General features: G+C 39.5%; 1 protein-coding gene across 6 annotated transcripts in view; it reads right to left on the reverse strand.

The window, feature by feature from the left end:
• Positions 1 to 26,102, reverse strand: part of march8 (membrane associated ring-CH-type finger 8) — a 75,413-nt gene that overhangs the window by 44,596 nt on the left and 4,715 nt on the right. For all 6 annotated transcript variants that reach the window (XM_011484455.3, XM_020709583.2, XM_011484453.3 and 3 more), the window contains exon 2: positions 6,031 to 6,230. In XM_011484455.3, the coding sequence (XP_011482757.1) occupies positions 6,031 to 6,126 (96 nt within the window). In that variant the 5' untranslated portion in view covers positions 6,127 to 6,230. The remainder of the gene's footprint in view (positions 1 to 6,030; positions 6,231 to 26,102) is intronic.

Genomic DNA, 26,102 nt, shown 5'->3' on the forward strand with positions numbered 1-26,102 from the left:
ACTTGATCTCTGAGGCCCCGCCTTTCGCTCCATGTGGGTACCGCCCATTTCATGACATCAGCCTAGAGTCTGCCTCAGCAGTTTTTCTTTCTGCATTTCGCCCACAAAAACAAACATAATCTGAACTTTTGCAAAGATGGATGTGCATATTGTGCATATAAAATAAAAGCAAATCACCGCTAGCTCCAAAGGAGGAAGTGTGTTAGCCTGGGGGCGGTCCTGGCAGCGCAGACTCTTCTTGGAAGGGGCTGTTCCTAACTTATTCATGTTACTATGTGAGAACTCACTTGTTTTCGGGGCTGGGGCTAAGACAGCAGGTTTTTAGAGGAATGCTCAGAAAGACATGAATAGATTAAAATACAGCTTTGGAGTTTTTTATAGTGGGAATAAACACTATAAAACAATAAAAAGCTTAAAAAGTTCACTTTGCCTGATAAAAGGCTCTTTAAGTGCTTGTGGTGATTAAAAAAAATCAAAATGTTTTGTTTTGGTATTTTCTAAAAATCACATTTCTATTAAAAAAGCATAATATTCATATTTAATTAAGAAGCCAACAGTTTTTTTACATTAATGCAAGTCTACAAAACAGTTTTTAATAAACAAGCAGGTTTTGAAAATGGGAATAAACTCGATGTAGTAGAATTTCCGTAACTTGGGAATTTCTACGTTTTTAATCATTTAACCTTTCAACCAATGTAATCATGCTTGGTTCAAATGTCCCATGATGCATTTCAACAAATGCAGACATTACACACAAAAAAGTGAAATTACCATTCTGCTAAAGATAGTATTTTACTTGAAACTAAAACTTACAACGGCTCAAAACTGTACGGCTGTGTAGCTCCAATATTGCTCTCCATTTCTGTTGCACTTACTTTACATTATTTAGACTTAACATCTCTGTACAGAACGGTTGGTTTCTAGATTGAATATAAAGTGTAAAATGCATTTTTAAAAGACAGATTTTTAAATCTGGCTAATACTGGTATAATCATGATGAAAAGAGTACTGGGAACACTTAATAGCTGAAGAGTTTAGTTTCTACCAAACTTACTAAACTTATTAGCCAAAATGTTTTGCCGATTAGCTGATTTTGTGCATTCAGGTGATTCCACGCCAAAGAGAAAAGCATCAGTAACTTTATACACAAGCAATCTTCTAGTTATCCCATCATTTCAGAACTATTTTCTGACTGACAGGAAGCAAGTGCATTTACCGGTAGAAGTAATAAGTATTTTATGAGAGTTCCAACCAGGTTTTCCAGGGAGTTGAAATGGGTCCAAACACGTTTTTCCCAGAACAACAACTTGTGAGCAAACCAATCCATCTGCATGTCAAATTTAAAGATCCTGTGCTTGGAGACACAGGTTGGATTATGACCAAAATTTTAAAAAATGAGTAAAACATGTCAAACAACTAGTCTAATTAAAACTGAGTCATGAAAAATAACAAGGACTGACAGAAACAGTGAATCTGCCATAGAGAGGTGGAAAAGCCTGCAATGGTGTAGTCAAAGTCCACCTGAGTGACATGGTGCACCTATAAAGCTTATTTTCTGCCACATGGATGAGCTGTACTCGCATATGAAAAACCTAACACAGCCCAGACAATTACAGTTTAAAAAAAAAGAGAAAAGGCCGAGTCCATCACAAGTGCTCAAGAAATTACATCTTTAACAGGGTTAAACAAATTCCTTCCTCACAGCAGTCAGGGCCCTGAAGAGCTTTGCCATCGTGTCATCTCTTTCACATTTAATTACATTTTTAGCACTTCTCCATCAAGTGGCTCAACTTAGCGAGAGCCCCTGGGAGACTCATGCAAATCCTGCACAGAAGGGCAGAGTAACAACGACAGCAGCTGCTGGGTTGTGTGTGTGTGTGTGTGTGTACCTGCATCCTGTCTGCACAAGCTAAAGTGTGTGTTGCAAAAAAAGGAAGAGGGGTGATAACAGCGGCAGCAGCAGCATTTGGGACTTGAGAGTAAACAAGAAATCCTGCTAAAGGACGATGAGTTTGTTCATCAGAGGTTGTTCAAAAATATATTCATCATTACTGAAATCAAATCAGTTTTTTATTTTTCAATTTATCAAAGAAAAAAAAAGCTCTTTTGCAAAACATTTCTTATTAAGTAACACATTTGCTAATTAATGGTGTCAAAGGCGTGAATAAAAAGGTCTGGATGTCATTTCCTAGAATATAAATATTCTAGTAATGTATCTGCAAACTTCAAACATAAGTTGTTGTTTTTTTTAAAAACATAACCTGACACAAGACACTCTCAATGAAAAAAAAGTTTCACCTATTTACCCTGCAGCCATCTGTAGTCAGTCTTGTTGCTACGTGTTAAAAAGATCAAGATTAGGTGTATTTTTAATCCTTCTTCTGGCGTGAGTTTACATGCAGACTAAGACTTATTTGGTCTTCAAACACCCACAAAGATAAATCAAAATGTCTGCATTTGTGAAAGTAGGATGTCCAATACATTTTTACAAAAGTTTACTGTAGAAGCAGCAGTATAAGAACAACTAAAATAAACTAAACCAACTGAAAAAAGAAGTTAAAGGAATTAAATACAATTGTAAAAATGATTGAATAAAAGTTAATTGAATGAATTTTGTTAGCAATAATAAAACTAAAGCTTAGTTCTAAGTTTATCTAGGTTAAGTAAATAGAGAATTGGTTAAAAATGTTTAAAAATGATGTCAAACAAAAAATAAAATATATATATTTTTTTTTAACTTGTCCTGTCCAACAGCTGGGCAAACAGATGAGAGCTGAGGGCCTCTTGTGTTGGACATATTTTACTTTAACAAGAGGGGTTATTAATCTTCAGACAAACCAAAGGTATGACTGAATAAACCCCTTTTGTAATTGAGGCCAAACTTTATTAATTTCAATCATGTTTGAAAATCTTTGGTGTTGGACCGGACGGAAAAGGAAAGAGGGGAAGAAGAGAGAGGGACGTTAGAGAGAGGGGGGGAAGGAGGGTGATAGTAGGAGGGGAAGGGGGGTAAGACCATGAAGCAGCATAAAGCAACAAGTTTACTGGTTGTTAATCACCATGGTAAGGCTCAAATGCAGTACAAAAAGGGCGGAGCCTGTCCACACACACACCCAAGTGTCAAACACACCTGCTAGCTGCAAAAATGTCCACCTGTCGACATGTACACAAAACAGATAGTGCTCACACGCATACTTATGCCTTAAAACCAACTAGTGTGAAACATTTCAGTCATTCAGTCACGCAAACCGCCAGTGCAAAGGTGAGCCAACACCCGTGCTCAGGTGAGTGCTCATGTTCTTCTAAAATGGATGGTGGAATGTGTAAAGAAGGAGGGAGAGCGCCCAGCCATCCCCACCCCAAGACCCCCACCGCAGCAGCAGCGGCAGCCGGAATCCCCCCCACGCCATACGGAAACCGGCAGGGAACAACCGCCGCCCGGGCGACCAAGCCCGCCACCCAGGCCAGGGCCAGCAGGACCGCCGCAAGGCCCCCAGAGCCAGAGAGCAGGGAGGCACGGAGGGAAAGAGAGGGCCGCCCCAGCCCAACCAGGAGAACAGCCCCCCCGCCGCGCCGGGAGAACCCAACGCAGGGCCCCACCGGAGAGGGACGCCCACAGCCCCAGACGAGCACCCCACCACCACCCAAGAGTTCTGGGCATCCCCCCGCCCCAACCCCAGGTACGAGCCAGGACCCCCCAAGGGAGACCCGCTCCGCACTCCAGGCAGCCATCCGCCCGGCCCACGGTTGGTCCAGGGAGGAGCAAGGCAGGGGCCCGCCGCCCCCGCCCAGGAGGGGGGAACCCCGGGGAAAAAAGAGGGCCCACAAGGGGTGTTGTAAATATAAAATAAAATAAATTAAAAGTCCAGAAAACATCATCAGGTAAAGGAACAATTTTTTTTTAAAATTGGCATTTAAAACTTTTTTTCTGTCTTATTGAACTCCTCCATAGCTTATTATGCCTTAAAAAAATGTTTTATATCTTTAACAAATTCTACTGTTTTTTAAAACTGTACTTCAACTAGAATGTACTGATTTATGGATGTTTTTTTTTAAAAGTCTGTGAACAAAAAGACTCGAGCCAACAAACCCAAAACAAATCTCATCAATTATATATTTTTTCAAGTCATGTCATTATTATTCAATTCTGAAAACATCAACTTTACATGTCCACATTTCTTCTTTTGATGATTTCATTTTATGCTCACTTATTCTAGGCCCCAAGGCTTTATGGGAGACTGTCAAGACATCTCCATTTGCGAGGCTCTGGGCACTGCAATCTGGAAGGACTCACTTGGACAGATTTTAAATGTTTGAAAAGTGTTGCACATCCTTAAGTCCAATCCACATTTTGAAAAACCTTTGTGGGATTTGAGCAAGCAGGAATCACCGAGTAAACTACAGATGTTTTTGCAGTCTCTCTAATAAAGGCAGTGATTCTTCATCATCTTCATCTTCTCCATTGAATACAAGCAGACTGTTGCTTCCGTCCTTGTTGCTTAAACTAATTTTGAGGGACAAAGTCTTCATCTTTCCCTTTTTTTCTGATTGAACTGATGCAAATTCAAAGCGGCACAAGCACCATGTACATTTTTGCTTCATGAGCTCACACTCACAGAAATGTTTTTCTAATTACAGCAGGCGATGCTAGCCGGGTCCCTTTTGTTTGTGTGAATTTGTGTGTTACTTTGAATTAAAAGCAACAGCTGCATCCTGCAAAGTTTAGCTGCATTTCACGGCTCTCTGGACATAATTGCACACTCCACATGTAAATAATTTGGGATAGACACGACAAAGCGGGTGATTTTGCAGATGAGGTTAAAGAGATACAATAATTAACAGCTAGTAGCTTAAATATGCATTTCCTCAACAAGTATGGGAGACCTGAAATGGAAAAAGTCAATGTTCTTTTTCTTCCTCAGTACCTGGCAGCCTGCATCAGAGCTGCTTCACTGTGAACTCATGCATAATCCATTTGCTGAACGCCTTATCAAAAACCCCAGACCTGAATATGGCTGCTATTCGTTAAAGCAGAGAACTGTCAAAGAATTTTATTTTTTTCTAATTGTACTTGTCCTATACAAGTCATTTGCTGCTCTTTTCATAAATATTCCTAAAACTCTTTTTTTTTTTTTTTTACTTAAACAGAAAACCTCAATGCATGGATTATAAACCCCTTGCTGTATTTTGGAAAAGACAATTTCTTTCCACCGGAGGCGTTCAAGAATTAGTTGAGGTGATTTAAAGGCCCTGATGGACCAGTGTGCTCTCTATCGACACATGCATTCAATTCCCTCCAGCAGATTCAAAGTTCTTGCTTTTCTCTACCGATGGTTGCGCCAGAGAGGTCAGAAATCATTGAAGCCCGTGCTTATAGTCTACAAGGGGAATAGAGAAGCAGACTCGCAGAGGAAGAGATTGATGCCAAGCAGTGATGCAGGATTTTAATCTGCTGGCAAACATGGCGACTCCGAACACAGCCAAGCTCACAGAGAAACCTTTCTTTTCAACAAAGAAGAAATCTCACTTCAGCTGCCTCAGTGACTTCATCCCTATTATCCTAAATGACCACAGTAGAAAGAAAGAAACCAGAACCAAAAACTCTTCCATGAACCATGTAACAAATGTACTTAGGTTTGCAAGCATCGAATTTATGTTTCCATTAATGAAAACTGATTGGCAGGCGAGAAGGTTGGGTTCTTTGTAGAGCTTGCAACAGATCAGTTCACTGGGTCAGGAAGGTACAATGACCCTGAAGTGCAAACCACATCAACAAATCACCAATCACATAATAATAATGGATTAGATTTATCTGTGCTTTTCCAGATGCGCAAACTACGGGATAGTTCACTATCTTGAGACTTTTAGTGTTTTACGCTTTCTGGAATGCTTGTTTTGGCCTTAAACTTTTCAAAAACAAATGCAAAAGAATTTCTGCAGTTATGTTGCATCAAGTTGAAAAAGTAACATTTATCGATGAGCTCTGAAATCCGAATGACTTCGACCTATTTCTTTGAATTCTTTTCATACCTGCTTGTCCTTGTCCTTTGCTTTCCCATTGCCCGACATCCGAGATGAGGTGACATCGCGGGGGATGACAGAGATCTGGTGTAGTGGCATATTCATCCCAGCAGAGCCAACCGGGGTCCCTCACAGACACACTTCCTCTAACACTCCTCTCAGGGCGAAGGGCATGATGGTCCGGACTGCAACACCCTGCCCACACCTCCCTGCAAACAGGACGAAACATCATGTGTAAATGTTTTATTTGCAATTTGGTTTATAGCTATTATTAATTGCAGAAAATACTTAAATTGGAATATTTTAGGTGCTTAATCTCTTAAAGTAATCCATTTATGACTTTTTGATTTTCTTTTTGTTTTCTTCCTCTGATTTGGGACTGGGTCATGGGGGCAGCAATCTAAGCAAAAATACCCAGACTTTCTTCCTAGCCACTTCTTCCTGGTCCTATGGGGGGACTCTGAAGGCCCGTACACACCTGGACGAATATTCGCCAGCCGTTATTCGCCAGCGTTTTTCAACACGTCTTTTGTGTTCAAACCCAGGCGATTTTCGCTGACGATTAGCCGAGTGAGCATGCAATTTCATTCCCTGACATTAGATGGCGCTTAATGTGAAACAGAAATACTCCTGTACACAAGGTGGCACTGCGCAACTTAACGCTTCTTAAAGTCGCTTTTCACTCAGAAGAAGAGAGCAAGTATTTACGCGCTTGTCAGAATCATACAAAGAAAACATGAATATTTCAAGCACCAGTAACTCCAGCACCAGTAACTCCAGCTCCAGTTCCAGCGATGAAGAAATTATTGTTGCGTTGAATTATGAAAGACGCCGGAAAGACGCCAATTTTGGGTACATCCCATAGTTACGAGAAGAGAAGAACATAGGGAGTTTTATCGACTGGTACAAGAGCTGAAAATGTATCATGAGCGTTTTCGGGGATATTTTAGAGTGTCCATCATTATATCTTCGCAGCAGTCTAGACGCTACTTGGCGTCTATCTTCTTCGCTGGTATGTGTGCTCAGAAAGGCAGTTTTGGGTTTGAGCGCCCCCAAGTTGTGTTTTACTGTAACTTCAGAAGCTCCAGACACGTGTGCAAAAGCGCCATTCTCATTGGTCATATGATTTTTGACACGGCGCGTCAAACCAAAGAAAAGGAACCTTAGGTGTTTTTTTTAAAAATGACGCTTTTACGCGTAGCGTTTTTCACGTCGTTATGCACACTCACATTGGTGCCCTTTGATTAGTCACGAGGCGTTAAACATCTGCGAATATCGGGCCTTGAGCCGTTTAAAGGCCAGTCAAGAGACGTAGTCTCCCCAACATGTCCTGCGTCTTCCACAAGATCTCCACCCAGTGGGACATGCCCAGAGTGACTCCTCAGAGAAGCATCAAGAGCAGATGCCCAAACCACCTCAACTGGCTACTCTTGATGTAGAGGAGAAATGGTTCTAATCCCAGCTCTCGTCAGGTGACCAAGCTTTTCACCTCGTCTCAAAGGGAGCGCCCAGCCACCCTAAGGAGGAAGTTCATTTTGGCCTCTTGTATTTGGGATTTCGTTCTCTTGGTCATAATCCAGAGCTCATGACCATAGGTAAGTATTGGAACAAAGATTGACGGGTAAATTGTGAGCTTTGCGTTCTGACTCAGCTCTCTCTTCATAGCGGACTGATACAGCGACCGCCTAACAGCGGAAGCCGCTCCAATTCGCTCTGATCTCCCTTGACTTGTAATCAAGACCCCAAGGTATTTAAACCCCTCCACCAGGTGCAAAAGCAATCGACAAGTCATGGCCTCAGACCTGGCTGACCCTCAGCCCAGCCACTTCATAGACACCTGCAAACCACCCCACTGCATGCTGGAGGTCCTGGCTCGATAAAGTCACAGGACAACATCAATTGCAAAGAGCAGAGATTAATCGTGTGATCCCCAAACCAGACCTCGTCCTGCCCCTAGCTGCACCTAGAAATTCTGTCCATAAAGATTGTGAACAGAACCAGTGATAAAGGGAAGCCTTATAGAAGTCCAACATGCGCCAGGAACTGGTCTGACTTAATGCCGGCTATGTAAACCAAGCTCCTGCTCTGGTCATACACTGACCGGACTCCTCGGACCCCATACTCACAGAGCAACCTCCACAGGACACTACTGGAGGTGCAGATGAATGCTTTCTCCAAATCTACAAGGCACATATTATGAATGAACAAACTCCAATGAACCCTCCAGCACCCTAAAGAGGGTGTAGAGCTGGAACCATTGAATATTTACAAAAAAATTTTTTTTAGTAAATTTCAAAGGCAAACGTTTACCTCTTTTGCAGATGAGTTCAATTAAACAGGCATGTATTTCGAATCTCTAGGATACCCAGGGAAACATTCTCACTGTTTTCTGCTCGGTTCTGACCTTCAACAGAAGTTCCTAAAGGAACTGGAATCCAAACTTAAACCAGAAGGCAACAAGCAGCAGGGACTTTCACAGACTGACAGAAGATTGTCCCTGAAAAGCTGAAAGTCTTTTGAAAGAGGCAACATCTGAGGAGTGTAATAAACCACAGAGGTGTGCAGGAATTCAGTTTTTCTGCAAAAACCTTGATTCAGAGTTGCGATTTCGACTCAAGAGAGCTGCTGGGAGTGGACTCTTTGGATTCCTTTCAAGCAGTCTTCAAATCAGAAGCAGCGTGAAGTTGTCCTTGCGAGATATTCAGGAGGTTTAACAAATGCCTTGTTTTAAGTTCAGTTAATGCCGCCATCTGCACCGCCACCGACAGCAATTAAGCCTTAGCTCCCTCTCACGCTGACTTCTAAGTGGAGTGTGTGTGTGCGCACGTCTGTCGAGGAGACCCTTAAGCTGTGCGATATGAAAAAAAGAGGAGGATGAGAACCCAAAAACAAGGAGACGGACAGGAGGATGGAAAACAGCAATAATGAGAGGCAAGCACTCCGGAGCAGCAGGAGGTGATCGGCGGTATGTGTTGGCACTAGCTATGAACTGAAGCCCGTTCAGCAGAACAGCCAGCAACGCCGTTCACTCCAGTGTGTTTGACAAGAACACATCAAGATGAAGGGATCAGCGGACTCTGACAGACGCACAGACAGCAGTTCTAGAAAGCTTTTGTGCTCAAGCCTCTGACTTCAAACACATTTGTCCAGCAATCTAAAGGCTTGACAGCGGAGCGTGGGCAGGAGCTATGAGCTACATTTTTAAAAAGAAAATCAGCCCGGTGATTTTTATTCACGCAATAATCATTTCTGTGAGCGCGTGTCAAAGATAAAAATCCACATTATGAAGCATTTTGCATCCTCGCCCCAAATGCATCATGTTCAGGCTTGTGCACAGTCGCTGTTTAATCAGTCAATAAAAAGAACATTTCCTATTGAAGATGCCTCACTTTACAGAACATTGTTTATTTTTTGAGACCCTGGTGGCATTTTCTCAAAGCAAAAACTTGCCTTTGTGTTGGCTAATGAGACAATGTCAGGTGATGCAGAGATTTTAAATCCTTGGTAAGTCAAAACTCACAACAGCAGATTATCTTTAAAAAAATAAAAGAGAGCAATTAGCAGCAAATGGATTATAACAATTTTATGTTTTTTTAAACCACTTTTGAAAAATGTCAGACAGGCAAAAATCCCAGCATATATACATGTAAGCATTCTTTCTTTACTGATTTAGATGAATAAACTTTCCTAAATACATGCTGCTGGATAATAGAAAACGTCTGAAAACTGTGGTGTTTATTATTGTGTAAATATTGAGGTGGCTCAGCAAAGTGACTATATTAAGAGACTCATTATAGGAATGTGTGGCTCAGAATAGCAGCATTGAAAATGAGGATTTTGAACCATAAAACACAAAGAGAGTTGCACAGCAGGAGCTGGCAGTGGAAATGAAATTACATCCGAGGCATTCGAGCACCTCAGCGTTAGCGGAACCAAGCGAGGAGTTGTAAATTTGTCAAACGCTATCCAATTGTTTTTTTTTTAAAAGCTAGTCAGGCTCTCAGACATAATTCTGTCAACTTAATTGACGTCATCCAAACATGCGATATCTTCATTCTGTCACTCCCTTCCCACTTGCTTGTTCATTGTGTTCATTCTGAAGATGTTCATCAAGGATAACATCAAGTACAGATTGTGTTTTCAATGCAAGAAAATCTTCATTAGCAGTTTTTAGCCACTTTTATTTCTCAAATTAGAGTTTCAATTCAGACTTTGTTTTCAGCGTTGACCCTAATTTTGCTGGGGGGGTGGGACATTGGCTACCAAGACACGATTGACATTGAGAAAAAGAGCTTATAGTAACATGACTTCCAATCCAAAATACAGCAGACGCTGTTCTGGAGCGGAAACGACAACACCAGGACCTTCTGTCACCCGATACCAACGTAAATTTAGGGTTGATTCCAGAAATAAAAAGTCTGAATTGAAACTGTAGATTGGGGACTGAAAGCAAAGGACAGAAGTGAAAAAAAAAAATTCAATGGCAAAAAAAAAAAAAAAAAAAACTACATGTATGTATTCATTTGGTAACATTTTTAGGTTCAAATTTTTCATTCACATTTAAAATATGTATTTATTTCAAATGTACTTTATTTAGTTTTTAAATGTGCAGGTCTACAATGTATACTTTGGGGTTTAAAACAGCTTTCCCAAATTACACAAATTTTTCCAATTTACAATCTGATTTTTGATTCACCTCAAGCTGATTCTGATTTGAGCTAATACTCCTGCTACTGCAGTGGTAAGCAGGTGATCACTGAGGAACGCAGCTGACTCATAATGGACAGTCTGGATGAATGTAAGTGTAGCTGGCTGTTGAGACACAGTTAAAAAAAATAGGGGGAATTGTCACACCCTTCAGTGGAAGAGATCTTTCTAAAGCACACTGGGGGTCTGAGTCAAATGCTTTTTTTTTTTGCTCCTCAGGACATTTGGAGCACCAGCCATGACTGCAACCACCAGCTCACTGCTGCTCTAACACACCAAGCTCATTACCATACGTCTGAAAGAACAGCAACTTCAGTGAACCTATCACCCCCTCTGTTGTTATCATGCTACAAGCTTGAGCCATTAATTTGACTGTCCAGTTGATCTTGAAAAAAGACCTTATATTTTTGATGTATATAAATAAACTGTGTGAACATTTAACGTTTTGCAGCATGAATATTTTCCCATATTAATAAAGCTAAACCAATTCTGTCAATCAAGTTGTCAGAAGGTAGCTGGAATTAAGATAAAGCCATTTTCAGTCCTGTGTGTGTAGGTGTGTGTGTGTCTCTCCGCTGGGAAGACTGCCAGTCAAACACTTCACTGCAGAGCTATGAAATGCCTCAAATACAGCAACACTGCGAACACTCGCAGACCTCCATCAGCTCCAATTTGATACTGACCTGTTGCCATGACAGCAAGTTATAGAGATGATGGCTTTCAATGAATGGATCTGCTCTAACTGGTTACATGAAACTGTGAATGCAGGAGTTAGAGAAGTTTATTATCCGCCATGAGCAACTCACAAATCTAAACTTGAAGTCTCACTCTGATTACTTTTTAAGCTATTCTAAAATAATTCCCAGGTGTCTTTAATTATGATTATGCCATTTTTGGCCAAAACATTAAAAAAAACTTTTTTTCTAGGTCATGGTTTCTGCAGAGCAGCAGGAGTTCATTAGAAATTCAATTTATTAGAAATTCAATTCTGAATTGTGGGTGGAACCACTGATGCACAGCGACCCCGCCCTCTCTTCTCATCAATGCTGAGAGCTCTCTGTTAACATGCTCTTCCACTACCTTACAGCCCCTCAACCCCAACCTAACAAAGGTGCAAAAAAAACAAAAGCGATATTTTAGCTATCCAGCCGTACTGTTGTGAGTCAGATGCCAGCTCAGAGGACGAAAACGAAGGTGTGCATGCACCTAGTCATCACAAGTGGATGCAGGATTTTCTACGCAACATATTAGATATTTTTCAAACAACATTATTTCTTCTGCCCCCAACTGACAACGATTCAAATAAAGAAATACTCAAAGGCTATTTTAGGCTTAATTTTCTTTACACAGTGGGGCAAAAAAGTATTTAGTCAGCCACCAATTATGCAAGATCTCACACTTTCAAAGATGCGAGAAGCTTGTAATTTTTTTTAATCAAAGGTACAGTACAGACCAAAAGTTTGGACACACTTTCTCATTCATATGAATGGGAAGGTGTGTCTGTACTGTATACCTCAACTATGAAAGACAAAATGAGAAAAACAAATCCTGAAAATCATATTGTCTGATATTTTAAGAATTTCTTTGTAAATTATGCTGGAAATATTTGGAAGTATTTGATCAATAACAAAAGTGTAACTCAATACTTTATGCACCCTTTGTCGGCAATGGCAACACATGAAACAACCCCGCCCCCTCTTCCCCTCCCCGTTGCTGAAAGCTTGGAGCAGGGAGGTTGTGGCCTGTCCGGTGTATTTCCTATGTTATAAATAAACTCTTTCAAACTGCATTTTTTCTTCTGCCTATGATTAATGATTTAAATAAAGAAGTACTCAGAAAATGCAATTTTGAGCTTAATTTTCTTAATATTTGCCCTCCATCATTTGTTAATTGCGACAAGAACTTGTTAAAAAAACATGATTTTCATTGGAGTGGGTCTTTAATTTAAGGAATCAATCACGAACCACTCAACTCGTATTAACCATACAGCCAAGGTTCTGGATATGACAACAAATTACCTATTTTGGCAAAACACCAATCTATTATGGGGTAATCAGAAACACACAGAAAAAGGTAAGAAGATTCCTTAAGTATGGAGTTCTAAGAATAAATGTAACTCCCAGTATGCAACAACGTGTACTAAAATAATGCACCAGGATGTGTAATCTACTGTGGACTACTGTCAAAACAATTACAAAAAGGTGCATTATGACCTCTGATTGATTAAAACAAGAAAAAGCAGCAAGTGCAAAATCTAAAAGGAACTTGATTCTGAGATACTTTTGAAGGGCAGAGACAACCTTGATCCGTCTCTTCTGTTTGCAGATTGCACTTTCAGGCATTCCTCTCAGCAGAAACATGCAACATGTATGAGTTTTGACAGACGAGTACAGGAATCTCAGGAGAATAAACATTTTTAGTGATCATGAGTAGACAGTGGACTCTCATGAATATTTATACATCTACTGAGCCAGACACACACACACACACACCCACCCACAGCAGTTCAAAAAGACTCCAACAATGACGGAGAAAGGTTGTCAAACAAAAAACCCTGAATTCCTGCAGCCCTTGTGGATCTAAAAGGCTTTTCCTAGTGTCAACATTTTGTTGGGTGCACTGATTGTTTGGGAAAAGCCTAGAAATCCGTTTTATATTCTGTCAAAAGATTCATGCTAATCCTCCAGCAAAAGGTGCCTGTGCTGGTTGAACCTCAAACCACCACAAAGGTGTTAGTATTTCTTTAATTTTTCCTTAAATGAAAACATTGACTTTTACTTTTCTCACTTAAAATAAATTAACAATGGGTGTACACAATTTGATTCATTTGTTTTAAGTGGAAAAAATAGTTTATTCCCTTTGGTTTGTTTCTGAGTTCCTATGGACTTTATTTCTGCTTCTTTAAAAAGAAATTATTTAGCCCACTTTTTTTAATACATCTTTTATATTATATAAATTTTATGTAAATGTGTCTATGTAAGTCTTCTCTCGTTCACACATTTTTAGGAACTTGGATTTGATGGTGGCGTATCAAGTCATGGAGGTGGCAACAAATTAACAATTGAGGTTTGTGCCCGGCCAGAATTATATGACACCAAGTCTTTCATATATCAGAATAGAGCTGTGAAAGAAAAAACCTTGAGCAAGATTCACAAGATTTGCCCTGCTTAGACATTTCCCACCAAGCCTCTACCAACTTTAGGTGGTGAACATACGCTAGTAAACAGTCGAAAAAGAAAAAGACGAAAACACCTTTCCCAGCTTGTCCAGTGTCAACACCATGGGCTAAATGCAAGTTCAAGAACGTGCTTCAAATGTTCGCATCAGAACCAGAAGCTGCGTCCACATCTCTGAAAGTCTCGCTTTTGCACTGCTGATATTATGATGTAAACCATGCTGCAGCATCTTACAGATGTATCTATTGCACAAATATCTGTTTAAAAGCAAAAATGTGTTGCAAGAAAGAAGTCATAACCATTTGTCAACCTTGTATAACAAAATGCAAATGGTTCTAGTTAAAGCGTAAAAGTTATAACTGAGATTACTCTTTAGATTTGATCAGTAGGTCGTTTGACATAAGTGACAAATTAATTTGAGTGTCTCTGAACGGTGATCCATTTTTACCCACCAGTGGTTCCCAACTTTTCCAAATGTAGTTTGTCATGTTTAAATTGCAGCACTTAGAAATTTCAGCTACAACTACTCTATGAATAAATGGATGCCATTATTTAAAACAGACAAGTCAGCCGTCTTGTCTTGCTGTTCCCCTGTCTGCTCCTGAGCCACGGAAGTAACTACCAGAGGTGTTCTGCTCAGCTGAACTCCACTGTAATTCAGTTTGCCAGGAGGCCCTCATGTGTCAGCGCTGTCATATCACACCTGAAGACAGGACGGAGAACCTCTTCTCCACTTGTGCGGTGCAACCGAGCAGAAAAAAGCTGCTGTATTTCAGTCTGGCCCATCATTACTGCTATAATCTATATTTAAAGAGATGTCTAACGGGAGGACTGGTGGGTATGAAAAACTCCAAATCATAGCTGACAGCCTCCAACAGCAACTGCATTGAACGGGAAATTTGTTTGTTCAAGCATACATCAGCAAGTCAAGGTCAGTAAGCAACCTGATGTTAGTTCTCATCAGCACCAACATCATTGCAGGCTTCAGTGTCCTGTTTTAAGCTGGAACCAGCTTTAGCTTTCCTCAGCTCATCTGCTTTAAAGATAGGTCTTCTGTGCATCTCCGTTTCAGCGTGAGCTACCAGAGTTATGAGAGTGTCATCTTAATTCGGTTTGGAGATCCTCAATTTTTTGCCTCTCTGGGCACATAGAATTACCTTCGACCAGGGGTCTGCAACCTTTGACGCCAAAAGAGCCATTTGGGCTAGTTTCTGTTAAACCAAAATCCATCAGGAGCAACAAAGTCTCACTTCACCGTAAAAAAATACACTTTTTTTTTTATAAATAAAGTTTAGTTTGATTTGATTTATGTTTTTGTGGCCATAAAACAATTCAAGTCACTTTTAAATATTAACAAGAATTATAAATATATATTTTTATATATATCAGTTTTGACTTATTTTACTTTGACCACAGCACATACAAGTTCCTTTCAAAATAAAATAGACCATGTGTCAAATAAAATCTTCCTGCTGCAGAAGGCCTACTTAAATTATGGTCGTCTTAAATCGGTGCGCCTTCATCCTTTTTGTCTGTTTACTTTTGAATGTAAACATGCAACATTGGTGTACAATCCATTTTTAAGTCTATAAATGTAAATGCAACTATACATTTAAATTCTTTGCCTCTAAACAGCAACTAGAAGCTGTTGTGCAACAGAAGTTAAGAGTAAAAAGAGCTATGTTCAATTCAATTCAATTTTATTTACCGTACATAGCCCAATATTACAACAACAGTCGTCTCAATGTCTCAATTGTAAAACAACACTTCTTTCATCGGGATTGAGTATCTCAGAAAATCAGTTTCAGAAATGCTATCATTAGGTAATTTATTACCAACAATCACACCACCTGTGAAGAAATCTAAATTATCCCTGGTCCTTGTGCATTTACACCCTTAAATGGCTCCAACAAACCACTGTCATCTGCCATTGTTGCTTCATGCAGCCATTAGCATTGCAGTTAAAAAACCTGACCCTTATCATAAGCAGTGCAGTGGTGGACATTAATGCAAAAATACCCATTAGAGGGCTGCTAAAGTTATTTGTGTCCCGCTAATGAGTTCCTGTTCTCCTTTATGATGCCTGGTTTGAACTTTATTAGCTTAGATGATCCAATATCTTACTGTCTGGATACAACGAGCTAAAGTTATTTTTTCCAGTATTTTGAATATGAAGTTACTCTGATTTTGTACCCTGGTTGCAAAAAAACATGTGTCTGTTCTGATCAAATTGCTGCTTAAATATAGTTTTGAAGAGAATATGTAGAAAATGAACCATTTTGTACAGCCCAAAATATGATACTTTTATAGACATTTTCAGCAGAAATTTTTTCATTTATGTAACCCTTGTGCTATCCCAGGCACTTTAACATTGGGAGTTGGGTCATCTAGACCCACTAGACAGTGCGCTGAACCTTTTTGCTTCAATGATTTGTGAACCTCAATGGTGTCCATGGATTACATGAAATCTTTCCACCTTTATCCACCTTTGTCATGGTAGGGAGAACACGTCAATGGAAGGGTGGGGTCATCTAAGATAGCACAAGGGATAATTTTATGTATTAAGACAGAAATTATCCACAAAACTAAATCAGAAGAGAAAAGTTCAATCATCCTGATACAGTTGCTATGGAGGTCCAGGTTCTCAGGTGATTAACAGAACCTCAGTCAGTAAGTTTGGTAAAATTTCTTAAAATTGTTTGCTGATTTAATTTTCCTTTTTATAATCTTATGGAAAAACAGACACAAATCCACGAGTCTGTGAAGCCGAAGAGCTCGAGGACTGCTTTAGTAATATTTCCATGACTTGCTGGGAATTAATTATCATAATGTTGAGCTCAATCTCATTTCAGATGTTTTTGTATCATGTATTGGGAACGATGTGGTTTGAATTTCCCAACAGCTTCTTTGCTGCTTCTAAAGGTCTCCATAGCTATTTACCTTGTTTTCCAGCTAAATTTTTCCATGAGAGTCGGGTAGTTGTTGATTATATGCTAATAAGATCCAGTCTGGATGTAATTAATGGTGGAGTTGGCGATAGAAACTCCAACTGCACATCTGGGACACAGATGTGAGGCATTTTTTTTTTCTTCACACTCAGACTCAATGCTCAGTGGTACAAACAAAATGCTACAAAATCAGTTTTCACTTTAAAAAAAATCCTCAGATCCTGAGGAGGAAGGAGCGAAGGACATGTCCATGTAGATGAAACGAACAAATCGAAAAAGACAGACGAAAGCCTTCTGTGCACAAATGTACATGCAGGATTCCTCCAAACCTTTTTTTCTGTAATTCTCTGTGGAAAACACGGGATGAAGCAGAGCTGTGGCACACAAAATACTCTCTTCAGCTTTGGGAAAATACATCTGCTTTGCCTCCCCTACTCAGGCTCTGGAGCCATTATTTGCTCTAATTTAAATATCTTTACATTTAAGTGAAGCATTTTATTGCTAAAAAAAATGAAACATCTTTTTGAATTAATCCCACTAGTGGGCTGAATGATGCCACTGAAATTATGATAAAGGTTTGTAATGTGTGCTCACCTGTAAAAATGTTAGAAATGTTTAATCCAATGTAATCTTAGTAGATTACAAACATTGCAAATAAAGAAATGAGACTAATATTTTTATGAGTCATTATAAACTGAAAGTTGGAATTTTATGGCATTATTAATAAAGTAATAAAAAAATGACAAACACTAAAAGCATATATTTATGAAGGGTATAATTATGTTGTTGCCTCATTTAAATACAATTAATTTAATGTCTGTGTGATGATTTCAGTGTAAAAGTGTATTTTTATAAATCTTTTAAAACACAGAAGAGGTCTGAACGTTGATGGATGTTTTTCAATCATTGCATTTGACAAAATATACAAAACGAACAAAAGAATCTTCATTAAAGTCTTGTAGCGCTTGTAGATGAACCCTGAAAAACAAAAACTAATTTAAGATGACTGGTTGTTTTTGTTTAAAATGCACCATCTTGAGTCAACTTTAAGTTTTTAAAAACTGTAAATGATGGAATGCACAAACTACATGTAGAAAAATAACAAAAGTCCTCTTCCCCTGAAAGGACTTTCAAAATAAAGGTTTTGCCTTACACAACCTTTTTTAAAACAAGCATTTGTTGGTGTTAATAACACTGTACAACAGATGAATCACATTACAGGAGAGAAAAAACCCAAAAAGTACATAAAAACTCCAGCTGACGTTTTCTTCATGCAGCTCCTTTAGTTTTAGATTTAATTTATAGGTAGATAGATGCAATTGCACAGATGTATGTGATCTGCAAGTTTGTCTGGTCATTTTATTTATGATTTTACATCTATTAATTTCACTATAATCATGTTCTGTCTGACTTGGCATCCTGTTTCCACAGTACAAGCCAGTATTAGTCTGGACTGGAGTCTGTAAACCTAACCTGGACATGGAGCAGTGAACATTTGTTGAACCGGCTAAAACGGTGTACCAACAAGATGTGTTTATGCTTTGTGCTGATACTGGGACGAGGACTTTGGCTAAAGCTTAATTTAAATGCCAAAGCCTCCAATGAGGCTGTTAAAAGTTAGATTTGCTACTGTACAATGGTTTGAACCAGAGTTGCTGTGGGATCTACGACAATATTTATTGGGCAGCAATTTACCGTTGCTCATTAATTTTAAGCTTTGCGTCTGTGCACGGCAGTGACTCCGTCATCCGTTTTTTGCATCTAGTAATATTTAAAACTGCCAACATTTAATTTTTAAGAGGACCAATTTATACTGAAGCATATGAAAAAAAATGTATGGTTCAGGATCAAAAAGGTGTGGAGCTACTCGGTCAGTGACGTTGGAAATAGTCAGATCCCAGTATTTGGTTGATTTATCAACTCCTTAGTATTTCAAAGAACAAAAAACGGATCAAACCCGAAGTCTAGTACTTAAAATGATAATACAATAGCAAGTTAATAGGGTTTTGTGCTTTGAAGTAGAAGTACCGTAGTTTAGTCTGCAAAGAACTCAGCCTTTTTTATCTTTCTGAATTGTTTTAATTATGAGTCTGACCCTCAAGAATAAAGCAATTCTTTCATTTGTCAATAATTGGTTTTAACGATGCCCTTCCTTCATGATCACAGACAAACTCTGCACACGAGAACACGGAGCAGAAGGGCTCGAGCGGCGGCATGGGAGGGAAGCTCTTTTCATTGTGACAGCTTTGCAAGCTGCTGTGACAAGGCACAGAATAAAAACTAAATAGCAGTAAGAGGGGAAAAAATAAAACCACATCAATGCATGGCTTATTCAAAGGAAATTTCTTGACATAAAACTTTTTTGTGCACGCTAGACAAAGGAGAGGAAGCCAATGGTCTGTTTCCTTCACAGACGGGATGATTACAAAGTTCACCCAGAAGGAGTTTCCACAAAAAATATAAAATAAATAATGCAAGGAGACAGGAACTGAACTTATTAAACATGCAGTCACTGACATGTGGAGATGCGCTCCACAAAGCACAACTTATAGAGTATGCAGCATCTGTGAGGCCACTGTAATGGTAGGTACCGTGAAAGGGGAAGCAGAAAAAAGGAACCCAGAAATCATAAACAAAAACAAATAAGTTTCACCCGTGCAGGTCCTTTTATTGAGCATAGTCCATCATAATCAGAGGCACAACTACCAGTAATGTCAAATCTCAAGACAACAAATGATGCACCTGCAGTGAGAAGCAAAATAAAACAGAGCAACCATTTCGCACCATCAGACAGCTGTAACTCTGATGGAGAAGTTTTTTTCTGTCTACTGGACTGGTGTGTCACGGTGTATCCCGCCTTAACCCAACAGTGGCTGGGTTAGGCTCCAACAATCATGTGACTCTGCAACACGCACCTGTACAGGTTTTGGGGGTTTTGGGCCTGTGGGGTTCCTTTTAGACTCATCCAGCAGTCTTAAGGGACCAACATAAAAAAGGTTGTGTGTGTGTGCTAAGTGTATTGTTAACTATTAGTAAGGACAATGCAAGTTACATGCACTTATCAAGCTATCATAGTGCGCTCTTACGCCAGCCGTTAATGAGGTGTGAGTACAGGCCATTTCCTGACCGCGGACAAATGCTGCATGCATGGGGTGTGCAGATGATACCCAAGTACCTGTAGGACACCTGTTGGATATCCAAGTGTCCGTAAGACACCTGTAAGATGTCCAAGTGCCTATAGGACACCTGTTGGATATCCAAGTGTCCGTAAGACACCTGTAAGATGTCCAAGTGCCTATAGGACACCTGTTGGATGTCCAAGTGTCCGTAGGACACCTGAAGAAGGTCCACACAAACTACACTTGGTCTGATTTCCCTCATTTTTAACAGTCATGGAGCATCTTGGGATTGCACACCTTTCATTTGAACAGCTCTAACAGGCTCTCTGCACAGTTCAGGGGAATCAAAAAAAATGACAAATGCGTACGACATCCCTGCGTCTCACCAACATCACTCTTACGTATTGTTTAAGTGTTCGCTAAAACCGGTCATCCGCAGCGTGCCCATAGAAAAAAAATGTGCATGAACATTTTCTCTGTACAGGCTCACAGGGTGGTCGATAATCTTTAAATGTAATGCAAAATAGGTTTGCCCGTTTCTCGCCCCGCAGACAGCTTATATACACCTAGCTGTGACTAAGCCATAAAATGGGTTTAGAAAATGGATAGATGGCATTCTAATGCAGCCAAAGTGAAGCTTGTGGAACTTTATTCTAAATAAGGAAATCTATAAATGAATCCGAGTTGTTTCATCTGTTACACCTATACAGTTCAGCATTGGAGACGACTTTCGCTCCTGATTCAGGAGCCTGTTTTGCCTTTACTGATAAAGTCAAAACAAAGTGAGACGATGTCAACTTGCAAAAGTATAAAGTCCAAAATAAGATCTCTTGTGCAAGGATTATTAAAAACACACACATAGAATAACTGAACCACTAGTTAAATATCTTACTTGTAAACTGAGAAGTGAGAAGTCATTGCAGCTGTTCTGAAAAAACAGTCATACAACCAGACTTTAGATAGATTTAGAAAAAGTAGATTTAAAAAAAAAGAAAGTTTCAGTTATACTTTTGTTAATAACGATATGATCTCTTAATTATCAGCACCGTTTTTCATCTTTGCACAGATTTAAAACGATGTCATTATCTCAAAGGGACTTTATTACACACTGATGGCTCAGAGCTATCCAACAGAGCAGCTTCTGTTTCATTTTGAGTTGCTGAACATTTTTGTAACCATCTTTTGTGCTTCTCAAATCTTCACATTTGTTTTCCCTCCAGTTCTTGTTTACGCAGTTTAATCCCCTTTGCTTCAGTCTTGGGGGTGTCATCTTATGAATAAGAAATAGACTAAGAACAGCAGCAAACGCAGATATGCAGAATAACAAGGAAAAGTCGAATACATAAACAGAAATGTGGATGTATTTTGTTTACCAAGTTTGGTTTTAGAACATATTTTGGACAGGGGCTAGAACATTTTAACCTGCTTGCACAAACTTAAAAATAATCATATTTCCGTTTCCACGTGATAATGTGTACATTTATGAACTGGAATGACACAAAAGGAAAACCCTACAATTACCAGTCATGCAAATCCAGTAAAACCCTTCTAGACCTGCAGCGTCTGGAGGTTTTTGTGGTGACAGCAGATACAGACGGCCACACACTGAACAGCTGCAGGACATGAGCAGCTCAAAGTAGACTAAGGAAGTGAAATTCATCAGAAGAGGAAAAACCAAAAGCCTTTTGCTTCTGACCCCTGTCCTGACACTACCAGTAAACATGCTTTTTTAAAGCGTGTGCCCTTTTTAACGTACAAAGCACCCTGCGCTCTCTGCAAGTGCCTCATCTTTCCTCTGCCTTGAAGAATAACCTGGCTTTTTGTGGAGGCGTTATGGACCAGCAGGCCATTACAGCCCACCACACTGAGACTGCAGATGTGTAATCTGTGAATGTGTTTTTTGTGTGCTGGGTAAATCACACACCAAGTCTGCTCAAAAGGCTGCTGGTGCAGAAGGCAGCTAAATGTCTGAATGACTGCATGCTGGACTGCAGGAGAAATGGCCTCTATAACACTCAGTAACATAGGTGGAAAATACATGGTGCAGTACGACAGACGACTGTCAATATATATTTAAACCCTAATAGAGAAAAGCTCATGTTGCTGGTGGCAAAAACCGTAAGTATTCATCAACTAACTAGAGATTTTGTTCTGTATTTTTGTTTCTTTCACGTAGAACCATCAGAATCCACAGGTTTAAAACTCTGTTCTTGTAATTCTGGTTAAGAAATTTTTTTCTTCAGACATTTTCTGACAACTTTTATTCCCTGCCACATGAAAGACATCGACTTAAAAAAAATTACCAGCTGTTTTGTAGTATTATGGAAACGCCTAATTTTCACCCCCGAAAAAAAAAAAGAAAGTTTTTACCTAACGTAATTCAGGAATTCAAGGCATGAACTCTAAAACTTGCTCAATCTTTTCTAAATTACATAGATATCCATTTAGTTAATAATCCATCACACAAATGTCTGAAAGTACTTTAAAAGTCTTCTTAAAGATAAAAGAAATTGTTAAAGGCCTGTTAAGGGTTAACCTCGCAGAAGTAATAGACGCATTCTACTGCACGTTTTTTCTCTCTCCAAGAACTGTGACAATTTAAAAAAAAAAAAAAAACTGTCTTAAAGAGAAGTGAAAATTTTAGCACCATTAATAAAGAACACATATGGCCTAATGTGTGATCACATCAGATATGTGCACCATGTTATTAGATCAATATGCCCCATGTGTCTCCTTTAATGTGGAGCAACAACTCAGCAGTCTGCAGTTTGTGCAGCACTAATATTCCTTAAAAATATATACAAATGAAACTTCTATGCCACCTTTTCATTCTAAAACCAGCTTTTATATCACTATAAACTAAGCAGACAGTCTAAAAACAGGTCCTACAAGCTCAAATGGCCACAACCGGCTAAATTAACAGTGTAAGACTACGGTTAGATCCCAAAATGCCACCACGCAGTGACCAAAATGCATGTTTTTCAGCTAAATCAACAGGGGGCCGCGTGGTGGAATTTTAGTCAGAAGGCAGCAGTCGCATTTTTACACACTGCCGAGGTTTTAAGAAAAAGTTCAAATTGAGCGCCAACCGGATGATTTTCTGACATCAGTCATTGGCCGCCTAGGAACATTTGAAGGTCGCACGGTGGCAGTCTCCAAGTTCCCCAAAATCCCCTGATAATGATTGGCCGCTTTCAGACTGCCACCCCCCCTGCCCCCGTGCTGCCATCCCACTGCCACAGTCTGATTGTTGGAAAGCGTACAGTAGCAGCACTGGCACTCGACGATGTCTGTTAAAATTGGCCGGGGGCCCCGCTATGACCGGACGACGATCTGACGATCCCGGACATTTGCATCAACGCTGCACAAAAGTCATCATGACGTTGATAGCACCAAAGCGACTACAAGACCTGCGTGTTGACAAACTGCAGCTGATGCTGAGAAAAATACGAAGAAAGCAGAAAATTGTGCTTGTTGTCTAAAAGATGTAAATTTGTTAACTGAAAGGATTATATTGTGTGCTCAAAATCTGAGTTGCGTATGAACAGTGGTGAATATAACCCCCCAGCTACTGTGCGGCTGGTGGCACTTGATATAGGCGGCTGCCGTCCAGAGACATTCACACACCGTCCAAATGCAGCTGCTGCTGGCTGCACAGCTGTTGTGCAGCTGTCACATGATTTTGTAAAGGCGTCATCCTCGCTTGACTGCCGCCATCTACGTTCATGACCACGGCAACACTTAAAAAAAAAAATTAAAATAAAATTAAAATCGGGCGGCGAACTCGGCCGTAGCATAAACATCAACACACACAGCAAGTCAGCTCTCAAGCCCGACAGGAGACAGAAAAAAATTCTAAAGTCTTCAGAGGAAAGCAGAAAAGACCTAAAGGTCTTCGCACTCTTCAGAATCCCATTTTCTCTGAGATTCAAACAAAAGAGGCCACAGAATCCGAAGAAGCTGCCAACGTGAAACATGCATTCCCCATCAAAAATTGTCTTTTCACAAAATTAATCCATTAATGCCAAAAGATTCATTCAAATTTCTTCCAGTGCACTTCAGCTAAGAAAGTGATTTAACCAAGCAATTTCAAAATGAATTCATCAATTGAATCATTAATAGCTTTACCACGCTCAGGATTGAATTAGATCGATCAAAGAAATGTGGGATGTTCTGTTCTGATGTTCTTGAACGGGGATTTAAGGTTTATTTTTTGCTGCTGGAACCTGAGAACGTGTCGTTCGGCTTGGATGCATTATGATCAGATTTAAGTCATGAATATTCCTAAAGAAAATTACAAGCAAAGCTGCTGCTTTTGGCTATGCAACCCAACACAGCAACATTAAACAGATGAAAAGTCATTAGTAACAAAACCAGACTCATTTTTCATAGCTAAACAATCATCTTTTTACAAGTTTATATTTAATTATATCATACTGCATCAAACAGATGTTCACAGCTCATGTGTGCACACGTGCGTTTAGTTTCAATTCAAACTGATGGAGTTTGCAACAAAATCTGTCGTTGCACAGCTCCTAGACGCTGATAAGAGCAAACATCATGAAGGAAATGACAACACAGACCTTCAGTCACAGCACTAAAGCTAGTATGAGCATAATTACATGCAACAATGCAAAAAAAAGGGTGAATTTGTGGTAATTGTGTGGATGTTACCTTGACATGCATGACCCCACTTAAACATAGTTACAGATTAATTACATCCTCCAGCTCTCAGAGATGGCATTGACCCACTACACTCACTTCAATGCACAACTTTTAACTTCGCTTCTTAACAGATAACAGATGATAATAGACTGAAACACACAACAGACTTTAATAACCTTTTCAGAGTAAAAAAGAAATTCTGTTTAGAAAACCATTTTTGGCATTGAAGAAATAAGCAAAACCCCACAAATACAGTAATTTATCATCTGAATAACATCATTCAATGGAAATTAAACTACCTCAAAGGGTGAAGTGGTTTTTAATTGACAAATTGTCACAATTGTCTATTTATTCAGATAAATAGTTATATTTATATTTATATTTTGTGAGTTTATTACAATTATTGTTTCAGGAAGTGACAAAATAATGAATAGGAAAAACCTGATTGATAACAATTACCAAACTAAGGAGTCAGAACATGTATGTGTGGAGTTTGCGTGTTCTCCCCGAGCATTTGTGGGTTTTCACCAAACACTTCAGCTCCCTCCCACTATTCAATAGCATGCTTAACAGGTTGATTGATGATTCTAAACTGTCCCTTAGGTGTGACTGTGTGTGGTCTGAGATGGACTGGAGAACTGTCCAGGGTGTACCCCGCCTTCGCCCAACAGTTGCTAGGCAGACTAGAGCGATGCCATGTCTCCGATCAAGAAGATGTGAGTATAGAAAAAGGATGAATGAATAGATAAAAGGTTTAAAGACCCACTGGAATCATCTTTTGACCGTTTGTGAAAGCACCAACAGTGGTCTTTTTATTATGATTATCTTCTCGCCACCAATAACTGAGCTGCTGCTAGCTTACAGCCCCAACCTAACATTATGGGTACAACAAAAATGGTGAGCACTATTGGAGCTATCCAGGCATATTTTTTGAGACAGATGCCTGCTCGGACGAGGAAAACAAAGACATACATGGATCTGGTGGATCTAATGGATGCATCAGAAAGGAGCGGAGTAGGGAGCTTGTGCCTTGCCGTTGTGGCTTCTACACAACAACTACAAGCTTTTTTCACAGGATTTTTAGTCTGCTCCTGATTCACAAAGAAATATAAAGAAAAAAAAGAGAAAGAGAAAGAAATATCACAAGAAAATGATAAAAACATGTTTTTCAGTGAAGTAATTATTCTTTGTTTTAAATAATAAGCATAAAGCAATGACAATTACAAGAATTTTTATTAGAAGTGTTCAGAATTAATCTAGTAAAACCAAGCAAAAAATGAAAAAAAGACCCAATTAAAAACAATGACTTGTTCTCCATCATCTACTGCAGGAAGCATCACATCACTCACTCCAAACGCACAACTGTTGTACTTGACTGCTGTAACAATGCTTGTGTGCCCTTGCCTTGGTCTGTTGCCTCCATCCGACAGATACCTTGAAAAGCCATGACGACATTATCAACAATA

The sequence above is a fragment of the Oryzias latipes genome, chromosome 15 (genome assembly GCF_002234675.1).
Source record: "Oryzias latipes chromosome 15, ASM223467v1".
Lineage (NCBI taxonomy): Eukaryota > Metazoa > Chordata > Actinopteri > Beloniformes > Adrianichthyidae > Oryzias > Oryzias latipes.